The 14,399-nt window shown below is 41.4% G+C and overlaps 1 protein-coding gene across 1 annotated transcript in view; it reads left to right on the forward strand.

Annotated features, from left to right (window-relative positions):
• Positions 1-14,399, forward strand: part of EXOC4 (exocyst complex component 4) — a 314,927-nt gene that overhangs the window by 217,600 nt on the left and 82,928 nt on the right. The window contains exon 12 of the mRNA XM_069979105.1: positions 6,994-7,130. Coding sequence (XP_069835206.1) covers positions 6,994-7,130 — 137 coding nt within the window. The remainder of the gene's footprint in view (positions 1-6,993; positions 7,131-14,399) is intronic.

The raw sequence follows: 14,399 nt of genomic DNA on the forward strand, positions 1-14,399 counted from the left end.
ACTGCAAAGAATACACTACACCATGCAGGACATACAGCAGCTGATAAGTACTGGAAAACTTGATATTTTTTAATAGAAGTAAATTGCAAATCTCTTGCACCAGTTGATTTAAAAGAGAAAAAAAACGGTGAACAACCCATTTAAACTAGTCTGGCATTTTTCTCGTTGTTCTTAATTATTCATCATTCTGATGTTTGATCTAACATCTTTACCAGTGTCCACATGTGGGTATACAGTGAGTTTCTAGCTCAATTTAGGCTGAAAATATTTGCATATAAAAGTAAGTTTACAAGTAGATTTCTGTATGTACAGTACATAGTTAAAACACCTTTCTTCTCTGAAGTATTCTTCCTGAAAATGCTCACTTTGCCATATAGCAACTTAGTGCCCTCTGTTGGTGAAATTGTGATTTGTATTTCAAGACGTTGATTCTTTAGAGCTGTGAAGTAACATTGGTAGCAAATCTTAGCAATAGCTTTTCTTTTTTATATAGAAAGATATGACTAGTGTTTTCATCAGAGAAATGTCTAATAGTATCTTAAGTGACATGAAAAGAGAATAGCTAGTGCAGAACAATGATATTTACTTGGAGAATCTCCTCGGACTCTTGGTCTCCTGGGGGCAGATAGAATGATTTCATTATTCAGTTCTAGCTACCTATAAAGTCAGAGATGTTGTATACTTTAATTAAATATGTAGAATCTGGAAGAAAATGTGCAGTGATTGATCTATTTGCTGGATGTGTTTGGTTTCAGACACAATAGTGGCTGACAGAGTCTAGAGTGTATTATTGAGCTGTGCAGAGAAGGCGTGAACAGCACCACTCTCTGCTGTCTGCCAGCCACACTGCAGAGATCTGCAGAGCCAACTACAACACTATCGCAATGCAGCTTTTTACAGCAGGCTCAGTAGCAGGGGGATGAGACACTATGAATGGCTGACTAGAACACGTTAATGATCAGCAAATCACCATTTAATGCAATTTGCCATAAATTATAACCTCAGCAATTGAAGTGAAGTGAGATTTCTGCAGTTTTCTACTAAAGGGTTAGGCTCCTCTACCAATACTGTTTTTTTTTTATCTTATGTAATATTCTTTTCTGCCATGTTGTCCATACTAAAATAAAGGGCTAATATACTGTGTAAGAAGATTTATCTCTGTTATGTTAATGCACAAAGCAAAGTTTTCTGCCATTAGTGATTGATTTGCATTTTATTAACTATTAAAATAGTAAGCTATAATATCTATCCAATTAATAGCATGTTTTGTTACATCTACATATTACAAATATCACAAAAGTACAATAGACACATTTGGTGATGCTCTGGAGAGAACAAACCCTCTGAAAGGGAAACTATTAGCAGGTTAGAAGCCCCTAACCTGCTTTTATGCCCCTATAGCGCATGGGTAGCTGAGGATGGAGGTAATTTTCCTACCTTGATCCTCAGCCTAATTTTTGGGATATTTGGAGGTTACCTCATATCCTAATGAGGCATTTCGGTGCGCTAAAGCAGGGCTACCGCCTTTAGTGCACCAATCTGCTGTTGCTGCCCCCCTCCCCCCCCCCCAAAAAAAAAAATGTTAGGGTCGCACTAAGCCCTGCTCTGCTAATATTTGTTTAGGATAGCGGGATGAGCAGAACTGCTCATTAGTATATAAAATACCTTACAAATATCCCAAAAACTCAATGTAAGAACCTGTGCACTATAGGGACATATTGGCAGGTTCGAAGCTTCGAACCTGCTCATACATTCCCTACAGGGGTAATCAAGTCTTAGAAAGACATGGCTACTTTCTTTCAGAGACAGCCCAACTCTGTTCTGGAGTTTGGGTGAAGGTTTTGCAACTCATTTATTTTCAAGTGAATAGAGCTTAAAAGGGTTGTCCAGCAAAAAAAATTTTCTTTCATATCAACTGGTGTCAGAAAGTTATAAAGATTTGTAATTTACTTTTATTAAAACATCTCAAGTCTTCTTATACTTATTAGCTGCTGTATGTTATGCAGGAAAGGTTTTATTTTCAGTCTGACACAGTGCTCTCTGCTGACATCTCTGTCCAAGACAGGAACTGTCCAGAGCAGGAGAGGTTTTCTATGGGGATTCCCATAGAAAGCATCTCCTACTCTCGACAGTTCCTGTCTCGGCCAGAGATGTCAGCAGAGAGCACTGTGTCAGACTGAAAATAAAACATTTCCTGCATAACATACAGCATGCTGAATTCTGATTCAGCATGATTCCTTACAAAACAGATCTTAACCATTCTGTCCTATCCTGACTCATGTAAAAACAGTAGCAATGACAGCAATGTGAATAATACCTTATAAATACATTCTTTCCACTAATTAAGCCTTTTCTAGCATAGTTTAAATTAATTGCTGGATAAACATAAAGTTTCTGTAAAAACGTTTTAATTTTGTTTTTAATTTCTTTTTGCACCCATCTAAATGGCATATGACATAGTCTTGATTTCTCTATTTTTATTCTGGTGTGCTCATGTCTTTTCAGTTATTGGAAAACGTCCCTGGCTAGTCAGATATAATAAGTCTCTAGCAATGTAGACTAGAAGTTATCAAGATTCTATCAGCTGAATCAGACATATCCCAGTGTGTGCTAGAGGGAGGACAGTGGGAGCTGAGTCAGCAAAAGGTGTCAGTGTATAATGGATGATTAGCTGCAGCCCTTCCCCAAAGACAGGTGAAGCTGCATGGAGCAGAACGTACCAGCTTTTCCAGGCTGCCACCAGCAGCAGGCTCTAGCAAAGCTGACATTTTGATTTATAGAAGAGCATCTCTTCCCTAATGAGAGCTGCCACCTCGGGTCACTGGAGCCCCCTGCCGAAGAGACCCCGTCAGTGACAACAGTGGGAATGAGTAATGTTCGAAAATTTCTCAGTGGGAATTTAAAGCTTCTCAGATACTATAAAGTAGCTATTTGCAACTAATGAATGAAAGAAGGATGAAACCAGTATCCTGAAAATAGTTTCTGGATGATTCACTTGTAATTGGATGCATGTTGTATGGTGACATCTTGCAGGTTGCATCATTCAGTTTTTTTTAGAATGACCTCTAATCCTGAACTTGTATTAAAGGGCTACTGCAGCGAAAAGCTTTTTCCCCTGTAATTGAAACACATTACAAAGTTATATAACATTGTAATATGCTTCAATCACCTATCTGTCCCCCTTTCCTATTTTTCCCCCCTCAATCCCCCACCAGGATGTGAAGTAAACTCATTCTTACCTAATGACTGTTGACTCCAGGCTGCTCTGTGGCAGACATTTTGTGACAATGACATCATCTGCATAGGAACAGCTTGCTTTTTTAGGGTTTCCCATGATGCACTTTGTCTCCTGTGATGTTTAACTGACTTTGTAAAACTGTTAGATGGCTTACATGTTGTTCAGCCAATCAGAGCTGAGCAACCTGTGTCATCTGACAAAGAGAGGCTGGCCTAACAGGGCTTAGACTCGCTACCCTCTTGATGATGTCATTGTCACAAAATGGCTGCCACAGAAAAGCCTGGGGTCAACAGTCATTAGGTACTAATGAGTTTACTTCACTTCCTGGTAGGGGATTGAAAGGGGGGCAGAAAGGTGATTGAAGCATATTACAAAGTTATATAACTTTGTAATGTGTTTCAATTACTGAGAAAAAGCTTTTAGCTGGAGTACCCCTTTAAACTTTTGTTGTAACGAATGTCCCCCGTATGCACTATGGCACAGGTTGTGTGGGATTCTAGTGTAATTATTGTGTGTGTGTTAATACTCTTAATACATTACTGATCTCTGAACTGATGCATGTGACAGGTGTCATTAATATGGTGAGTTTACTCAGATTTGGTTTAGAAATGTCTGCAATGTAAAATCATTCCATAAATAGAGTTTTTCCTGCCACATGTATATTTTTTTTTCTGTGAGAAAAATTTAGACAAAACCCAAAGGAAGAAAAAAAAAGACTGGATGTTGCATTCATCAGCTGGGATGCCTGACTAGACAATTGATAAACTTGGATATTTTTTTTGTTAAAGTATCCTTTGGCAAACGAAATATGCAGATTTACCAATAGCTTAGTCTGGGGTCCCTGGTGATAAGCACAACATCCAGTCATTTTATAATTTTCTCTTTTAATCTTGGCATCTCCCTTTTGGGGTTGCATCAGAAGATCCAAAAGCGATACCTTATACATTATTATGAAAGCTACTCTGGGTGTTGTGGCTCTCTTTCCACAACCCACATAGGTCAGCACTTTACCACCATATATTTTTACCATATATAGGGTTCTCAGTCATTGTGTTTGAGCATTTTTTCTAGTGCTGAGTCATGACTTCCAGAAAATAACATTTTAAAACAATTAATTTCCACCAGAAAATTAGGCTTAAAAAATTACACGGAGCGATAATAATCAGCTAAATGAGGCCAATTCGGCTAATTATCACTCTATTACACAGAGTCTGCAATCAGCTTATGACAATGATCATTGGCTGATTATGTCTTTTGGTCCTGGCCTAAAATAATCAGCCCCCAACCGCACATGACTGTGTAATAGTGATGCGTGACCGACAGCTGATGATTTTGTAAAAAATATATATATATACGTTATCTCTCCACATTACCTGGTGTTCTTCTGCCCTGTCCTCACTTGTCGGAGCCGTCACTGTAATTTCAGAGTGGGTTTCTTAATGGACAGGCCATTCAGCAAATCACTGGCAGCGGCGGTCCCGACCAGTGATTGGCTGAGAGGCCTGTCAGCTCAGAGACCCACTCCGGAGCTACAGCAGTGGCTCTGGTAAGCAAGCCGAGGGCAGAACAACAACGGGACCATGGACAGATAAAGAATGTTTACAGTTTAAGGGCAAGGACTGCACAGACATCGCCAACAATGTCTGTGTAGCCCTTGTGAACAGGAGCGGATTAACTTCACCATGGGTCCCGGGCTGTTCACCAAGCCTGCCCCCCAACCCACACTAGTGTGGTGTTCATAGTACAGGATAGATAATGTCATGATGCCCTGATTTGTGCAAAATTGAACTAAAAAAGCTGTGATTGTTTGCAAATCATTGTAGCCAGGAGACAATACACCACTGAAAGTTTAAGTCTGTTTGGGTGGCCTTGGGCCCCCCAGGAGCTCAGGGCCCCAGGCTACCGCCGGAAACTGACCTATTATAATCCGCTTGCAAGAAACAGTGGACCGGCACTAATCAGTTGCACCAATGGAGGTATTGGGCTATAGCTTTGGTTGATTGCCTAAATAGCGGGGTGCTCTCTCGTGGAAATGCAGTGACAGCAAAAGTATTAACATTCCAACAGTAGAGAAACAGGAGAAAGCACTCACCGTTAAAAAATCTTCTTTATTGTGAATTCCTTAAAACATCATGCAGAGTGTGTAGCAGTCGACGGGGGACGCCAAACAGAAGCTGACAGTGTAACAGCCGTTTCCCACGCGCATGCGCGCTTCCTCAGACATGCGCGTGCGAAATGGCTGTTACACTGTCAGCTTCTGTTTGGCGTCCCTCGCCGACTGCTACACACTCTGCATGATGTTTTAAAGAATTCACAATAAGGGTGCCTTCACACATACCGACTCGCAGCAAAAAACGCGCTGCGAATTTCTGCTACTGAAAGACCGCTGCGTGTATGTAATGCAGCCGCCCCCTTAACCCCTTCGGCTCCCGCACCGGTGTCTCCATACATTACCTGGCTCTGGCTGCACGGGGTCCCGCTCTGCCGCCCAGCCAATCAGTGGCTGCGGCTGGGCAACACACTGATTGGCTGGGCGGCAGAGCAAGACGCCGGGACCCCGTGCAGCCAGAGCCAGGTAATGTATGGAGACAGCGGTGCGGGACCTGTGCGGGAGCCGAAGGGGTTAAGGGGGCGGCTGCATTACATACACGCAGCGGTCTTTCAGACCACTGCTTGTATGTAGTGATAGGGGCCTTCCAGGACCTCGGCTCGTAGCAGAAACTCGCAGCGAGTTTTTTTGCTGCGAGTCGGTATGTGTGAAGGCACCCTTAAGAAGATTTTTAACGGTGAGTGCTTTCTCCTGTTTCTCTACTGTTGGAACTATTATAATCCGCTACTGCTTGTGAAACAAATATTGAGCCATGTAATAGAATAGCAGATCGACAGTCACTTACAGGACACATCAGGGTGTGTAATATGACCCTTGGTCTCATTATTTTTCCCTGTGATAAGCAGATACAATAGGGGGGATACATGGAGCGGGTGTGACTGTTTTGCGCAGGTCCTTCTTCTGGCACTGTAATACATTTTAAAACAAAAAAGCACAACAATCACTGAGCTTAGGGAGATCAGTGAAAAAAATCCAATGGAGTACTCATTTAAGAGTCTCCACTGATTGCCCTCTATAAAATTTCAATATGCAAAGTAAGGTTCTTTGGAGCAGGGTGGTTTGGTGTTCTACCCACTGGGAGGCACCCCTTGGCAACAGGCTTCCTTCTCTGGGGGGATATCTGGCAATTCCCCTGTTTTGAATCTCGCAACCAAGGTTCCACGGACCCTTTCTTTGCATATTGAAATTTTATAGGGGGCAATCAGTGGAGACCCTTAAATGAGTACTCTATTGGATTTTTTTCACTGATCTCCCTGAGCTCAGTTATTGTCCCTTGTCTTATGTTGCAGTACTCGCAACTGACTTAGACTTTGACTTAAAAGGGGCCACCCTGGTATTTCCCTATTTATGTCTCAATACTTGCAACAGAGTGGGATTTAAGGGGCTACCTATCAGGGTAGTTTGGTGTTTTTCCCCACTGGGAGGTACCCGTTAGCAACAGGCTTCCTTTTCTGGAGGAATGTCTGGCTATTCCCATGTTTTGAGACTCGCAACCAAGGCTCCATTGACCCTTTCTTTGCATGTTGACATGTTAAAAGAAGCATATTATTTTTGTAGTTTTATCTGAGACTGGACAAAAAATATAACTCTTGTTTCACATATGAAAAAAGCTAATGTACTGTATTGCTATTGTATTATCTTCCAGAGCACTGTCATTGTGGAGAAGAGTATTCAGGACCTGATGAATTTGATGCGTGACTTAAGTGCTTACTCAGATCAGTTTCTGAATATGGTGTGTGTGAAACTTCAGGAGTATAAGGACACTTGCAGTACAGCATTCAGGTAATATTTCTTGTTCATTTCTTGCCACTGATTTGCTAAAATTGGGGCATTTGGTAGACACAAAACTTCATAAAAATTGTGGGAGGCCTCCTCAGTGTAGCCTTCCGAAAATATAAAAAGCAATAAACTAAAATCACAATAAAGTGGATATTTTAAGGATGACGCTTAATGTCTTTGTCATTTTGGGGAAAAAATAATCTCTGATGAATAAAATTACATGTCTGGGTTAGCAAACTATGTAATGCCAGGTTAAAGGGGTTATCCAGTGCTACAAAAACATGGCCACTTTCATCTAAAGACAGCACCACTTTTGTCCCAGTTTGGGTGGGGTTATGCTACTTAGTTCCATTGAAGTGAATGAAACTTAATTGCAACCACACCTAATATATTCTAATATATTTCTAACCCCTGTAATATAAAGGAGAAAGAGGAAGAGTGTCTTCATTTCTGCTTATTTTAGCATGGTTGACATGCAGAGCTTAGCAGCTGTGTCCAGCAGAGACAGCAGTGAGCTAAGCTGTCACCAATGTCAGGTGAGATCACTAACTATTGAGGCATGGTCCATTTGGCATCTCTGCCTGCTGCACCTTATTAATCTTGTTTTTGAAATATTCCTCTGTTTTATAAGAACACAGGTTAGTTTTCTGTACAGTGAAATGTATATATTGTTTCATTTTTAAAACCTAATTTCCTCTTGTGCAGAATGTTTTTACAATCTGTGTAGACAGACGTATTCTGGTATATAATAGATGAATACATGGTCTTTAAAACTGTTTCTCCCGTAAGGGCTCGTTCACACTACCGAATCAGCGCGAACTTCCCACGGATTTCGACGCTCGCACCCGCTTGAATCTCCCGCCGTCCCATAGACTCCATTTTATGCTCAGGCACATTTTGCCATCTGCCCAAATAATTGACATGTCAATTCTTTGGGCGGGCGTCAGAATCCGCCTGAGCATAGAATGGAGTCTTTGAGACGGGCGGAGGCGAGCGGCGAAATTCACAGGAAGTTCTCCTTCCAGATTCTGTAGTGTGAACACACCCTAAAAAAAGTTAACAGACTTGTCTAGATTAGAAATGAAACAGATTGTCCCAGTCTTTTTTTTTAATTTTATTGTAACCCAGTATAGTTTTAGATTTAAAGCAAAATTTAAGATAAGTATTCGTCAGAGGGTTGCTGCAGTAACAGCTTTGATAGTCTCAGCTAACTTTGAGGCCGGAATTAATTTTCACTGATTTATCCTCAAAGATTTGCTCTAGGTTGTTCAGATTGGTTGGATGATATTTGTCAGCTGGCACTATTGCATAGTGCCACAGATCCTCAATTAGATAGAGAGCTGAAATATCCTTAAGGTCAATTTACACTGGTCAGCTATTATGATTTGCTTGTCTCTTGGCAATTATATTGGCATTGTATATGATGGAAAAGATCAATGACAAACAGTAACACTGCTGAGATTATGTCTTTCTTCAAATCAATATTGCCAGTAGTTCGATTTAGTAACCCCTTTCCAATTGCTGTATGTTATTTATCCGGCTAGGCAGGGGAAGGTGTGTATGGAGGGGCTTAGGAGCTATAGGATCCAGCTATATACTATGTTCACAAAACAATTTTCAATTGCTATTATTTGATACTATAAATAATGGTCCTTGCTTTGAGTATCAAAGAACAGTCGTTGTTTAACATATTTTGGCAGCCGTCATTACAGTGATGACTGCTGGTACATGATTTGAGTTTAAGTTTGACACCCTTTTGGGTATGTCTATTATAAAGTTCCATTCAATATTGTGTAAATTATGGTGAAAGGAGGGTGAAAAAAAATCTAAAAAAAGTTTTGTTGTCTTTATTATGAGGCATATAAAAAGTTACAAAAGATAAAAACGTAGGCCTACATGTTTCGGGGAAACACACCCCCTTGATCACGGCAGTACAGACTTTCACAGAATCACAGGTATATATGCCAAACATTTAGATGCAGTGGGGAAGGGAATGCCCCGTGGGTGGGTGTGGTTATGTATGTGATTAGACACAGTTGCTAAATGCTGGACATAACACATGACTACTAGTGTGCACAATGCATATCAGACAGATGAGAGAAACATGAAAAAAGGGGGTGTGTTTCCCCGAAACATGTAGGCCTACGTTTTTATCTTTTGTAACTTTTTATATGCCTCATAATAAAGACAACAAAACTTTTTTTGGACGCTGTGGATTTTCTCCTCCTTCTTACTATTATTACCGGGTGCGGCCCGCTACTACTCCACTTGCTCCTGCCTGAACGTCCACCATCACACAACAAACCACCTATGGTGAGCTGAGTTTTTTCTTTGTTCATGAAAAAAAATCTATATGTGAACAATGTAAAATAAAGTTTGCTGTTCACTAAATAACGCCCGCAAGCTAATGACACAAACGTTAATTTGACGGGGCTTCTAAAAGCACCCATTATTTTATACATTATGTGAACTAACGCCTGTTGTTTCCATAGACTTCAGTGGTAATCATTAACGACTGAAAACAACAGCTGTTATTTTACAAAAAAAAAGAGACAATGGGGGAGATTTATCAAAGGGTGTAAAATTTAGACTGGTGCAAACTGCCTCATACATACAGTGCAAAAACTAAAATTGATCAGCACCTTGAAGAGCAAGAACAGAAAGGGCAGTCTCATCAAATGGAACCCTAACATTATGGTAGCTTCACACGTAGTGGATCCACAGTGGATTTCATGCTGCGCGTTTGCAGCGAAATCCGTTGCGGATCCTGGTAGTGTGAAATGAATGGGTCGCATACCCGCAGCAAAATTTTCATTCTGCTGCCAGTAGAGCCAGTAGGACCCGGGCCCTTTAATTCCCTGCATCCCGCAGAGCCCGGCACGGAGCATACATTACCTGCTTGGTGCCGCGGCTGTGTTTGAGCAATCTGGCTCCCCTCACTATCTATCAAGCCAATCAGTGCACGGCAGCCTCACACAGCCACAGCACCGAGCAGGAAATGTATGCTCCGGGCCGGGGGCTGCAGGGGGGTTAAAGGGGCCGGCTTACATATTCTGCAGTGGAATGAAAATTCTGCTGCGGATATGTAACTCCATAGACCTTGACACTACATGGATCCGCAGCGGATTTTGCTGCAAACTCGCAGCGTGAAATCCGCTGCGGATCCAGTAAGTGTAAAGGCACCCTAATTGTACACATCTCTCGTAAATGGGTTTCATGAAGTATCGTTGATAAAAGCGGAAGTATACCATATACATAAATATAAAAAATATAAGTTCCCTCATTACTAGAGAAGAGCAAATCTCAGGCATGCTCGGCTCTGGTTGCTGCAGAAGTTTTGCAGGAGGTTTGCTCATCTACTCATCACTAATCGAAACACTCATATATATTGGTCTCTCCATTAGGGATAGTCCGAACCTGAACTCTCGGCAATGATTCCCGCGGTCTTCCACCTCTGTGGAATCATTGCCGAGAGTTCAGGTGCGTACGAACCCGACCATCCCTACTCTACATCCATTGTGGTGTACGAGCCCGGGGTTTAAATATAGCTTAAAGCAACTCTGTACTCACAATCTGACCCCCCCCCCCCCCCCCCAAACCACTTATACCTTCAGATAGCTGCTTTTAATCCAAGATCTGTCCTGGGGTCCGTTCGGCAGGTGATGCAGTTATTCTCCTAAAAAAAACTTTTAATCCTACAGCGCTATCGCTATGACTAGCGGCCGGGGCTTACATTTGTATATGCATTAGGCTGGCACCACCCTCCTCATCATTAGGAATGATCCAGGAACATTTAATGCTGTTTGAGCCTTGCACATGTGTATTAACGATCCAGCTCATGTTTATTATACACACAGGTGGGGAATAGGAAGCAATCTACCTGGAGCATTCCTAATGATGAGGAGGGTGGGGAGGAAGGACAGAGAGGTTGTGCCAGCCTAATGCATATACAAATGTAAGCCCCGGCCGTTAGACACAGCGCTGCAGGATTAAAAGTTAATTTTTAGCACAATGACTGCATCACCTGTCGAACGGACTTCAGGACAGATCTTGGATTAAAAGCAGCTACCTGAAGGTACATGTGGTTTGGGGGAGATCAGATTGTGGGTACAGAGTCGCTTTAATAACACATCAGTGACCATATTCCTAACGTCCTTGTTAAGGGCCAGCTTTTTATACCAGCCTCAATATAACTAAATCCAAAATCTTTAAACAGACTGTGTGTTTAGCGTGTCGCTGGGGAAGAAGAACTTAATTAGTTTTGCATGCTGGATACTAGGAGAAAGCAATTACACACATATGCCATGAACGATCTATACTTTATAGTCAATGTTTTAGATGAACACCAGTGTTGCTGTCCTGTAAAGTCAGGAAGGCTTTGTCTGTGATACCCTCTGGTTCTTCTAGGGCTCACAGTGAAATTGCATGTTAGTTACGTTAGTGCATTTGCAAATGGGAAATAAGAAATCAAATTATTGGTGATAGCTTTGATGATTGGATTAGCAGAGTACATTGCCAGGCACGGTGCTAATAGAAATCTAGAATGCTAACTTCCTGTAACACGACATGATGATCAGTCCACACGTGCTAATCCTCTCAAGTGGAAAATGGAATTGCTCAGTGTTATTATGACTGACATTGGTTAATACATGGTGCATGTCATGTGTTAATTTTTTACATTTTTCTACAAATCGACTAAATTTTGGGCATTTTTGTTATTTCTTTTTCCATTGCTTGTGAAGATAAATAAAAGAAAAGCATCAGAGGTGTAGCCAGTTGTTGTCTTGAGGCCGCATTTTCACATTTGTGTTTTTGTTAAAATCATTTAAAACCATAACACTCTGAGGAACCGATAACAATAAGAACATGTACCAGGACAAACCCGCATGCGAAGTGTGCAAGACCTACTCCTAGAAATGATGATGCTGTGTAAACCTCCCTGTATGTGTAAACACATACACCCACTAAGGGTATGTGCACACTGAGGAAAAGGCGAGGAATTCAGCTTGAAATTCAGCTTGAAATTCCTCCTGTAAAATATGTACAGAGCAAAGTCCCATTGTGTTCAATGGGTTTTCTGCTCTGTTGTTCACACTGCAGAATTTCCGAGCAGAATTTTCTGCTGGAGATCTGCTAGAGGAATCCTATAGAAGTCAATGGGGGGCTTAAATTCTGCTTAAATTCTGCCTGAAATCTTTCAGCTACAATTCCTCGAGAATTGCTCAGTGTGCAAGGGCCCTAAGGAAGTATCCATGTAAGACGGAACATGTGGGAATTAGTGGACCCTGACATTGACCTCTCCTAAGCTCAGGACTTTTGGTGATAAACTTCTTATTTATTGAATTTTGCTTTTGCCACGTATTTATTTGTTGCATATTCTGGTCTTGCACTATGTATAAGCACTTGCACATTAACATTGTTTACACATACCAGCAGGTTTGCACAACATCCTGATGTCTAGGACTAGAGGCCCTATTACACCAAACGATTATTAGCCATATTCTGCCGACTATCGGCCGTTTCGGCCGCTAATCGCTTGGTGTGATGGGTAGTGCTAAAAGGCAGCAATGCATTATGTCGGCTGATTGTTGTCTTTTAACATGTAATGATTAGAGATGAGCAAACCTGGAGCATGCTCGAGTCCATCTGAACCCGAACTTTCGGCATTTGATTAGTGGTGGCTGCTGAAGTTGGATAAAGCCCTAAGGGTATGTGGAAAACATGGATATAGTCATTGGCTGTATCCATGTTTTCCAGACAACCTTAGAGCTTTATCAAAGTTCAGCAGCCCCAGCTAATCAAATGCCGATCGTTCGGGTTCGGATGGACTCGAACCCGGTTCGCTCATCTCTAGTAACGATACAAAGATAGCGATTGTCAAGGCTGGCCGCCACTCTAAGAAGAGCGGTCGCAGTACACCACCGCTCTCTACTATGGGCAGCCTCCCTCCCACAGACCCCCAACAGCACCAACAGTGAGCGGGGAATGAAGAGCAAGCGCTGACCTTATAGGTCAGCACTTGCTTGCTCCTAAATTTTGGCCCATGCACACCTTGCATGTCAATTTGTCCTGGGACGTGTTCTTATTGTGTCACAGTCCCTCAGAGTGTTATGACACCTATAAAAATCATTTAAAACATATTACTTATTTCTTGGGAGATATACCCAATAAAGCATTTTTGTTGGTTACTATTTTTGGAGTGCTGGTTATTTATATTTTACATACTTTTTGCCTTTTTGGATGATGTTTACTTATATGTCAATGACTGTGCACCCTTGCCACTATAAGCAGTGGTACTTATGTTTGTCTTTAGTTGTTGGTTGCATTTTAATAAAGGACAATTATATATTTTTTGCAGCCTATTCATACTTGCTTGTTTTCTAGATCATTACATTGTATGTTTATGAGCATATGGTGCCCACCAGGTACTCTTTGGTGGACTGGGGGCGGGACTCCCAACCCCAGTGCACCAATCTGCCCCACAGCCAGTCTGCTCTGCTGATATTTATTAGAAGGGGTGGATCTGTGCATTGGGGTAGTTCCGCCCCCAGTGCACCAAATTGACCTATTAGCATACCGATTAAGCTCCTAATATCATGGAAATGGCACCGAAGAAACTTACCTTCATCCTTAGAGCCCTGTGTGCTTTAGGGAGATACTTCTAACATGCTGATAATTTCCCTTTAACCCCTAGACAACCCATGCCATACAGCTACAGCATGGGTGCCTGTGACCAAATGACCAATAAATAATATTTTTATGGTAGATTGACAGGCACTGTTACAAAGTACACGTCTTCCAGAAAAAAAAAAACAATCCCTTACATGGCTCTGTAGATGGAAAAATAAAAGCACTTTAGGTCTGAGAAGGTGAGAAGGAAAAAATGAAAATGCAAAAAAGGAAAATTAGCCTGGCATTTAGGCCTGTGTCATGAAGGGGTTAAGACAAATGTTTGAGAAATACTGCAACATTGAAACTGTAAAACATATGAAATAGTCCTGTAAACATTTTCCATTAATAATTTTTTTTTTTTTTTTAATAATCCCTGTTAAAACCTACACTAAATCCAAGTACAATTAATCAAAGTAGAAGATCTATGTGTGTAATTTATTTTTTATTCTATCCCACCATGCCATGCTTTCCTGTAAAAAGTTATGTATTTCCATTTCTTTTTTACCCCTCTTTGTGATTGTAATTCTCCTGTATGCTGCAGACCTCTGCAACATAAGAGGGGACAATAAAGGTGCCTTCATTACTGCTTATTGCAGCAAG

This window comes from Dendropsophus ebraccatus, chromosome 1 (assembly GCF_027789765.1).
Source record: "Dendropsophus ebraccatus isolate aDenEbr1 chromosome 1, aDenEbr1.pat, whole genome shotgun sequence".
Classification (NCBI taxonomy): Eukaryota; Metazoa; Chordata; class Amphibia; order Anura; family Hylidae; genus Dendropsophus; species Dendropsophus ebraccatus.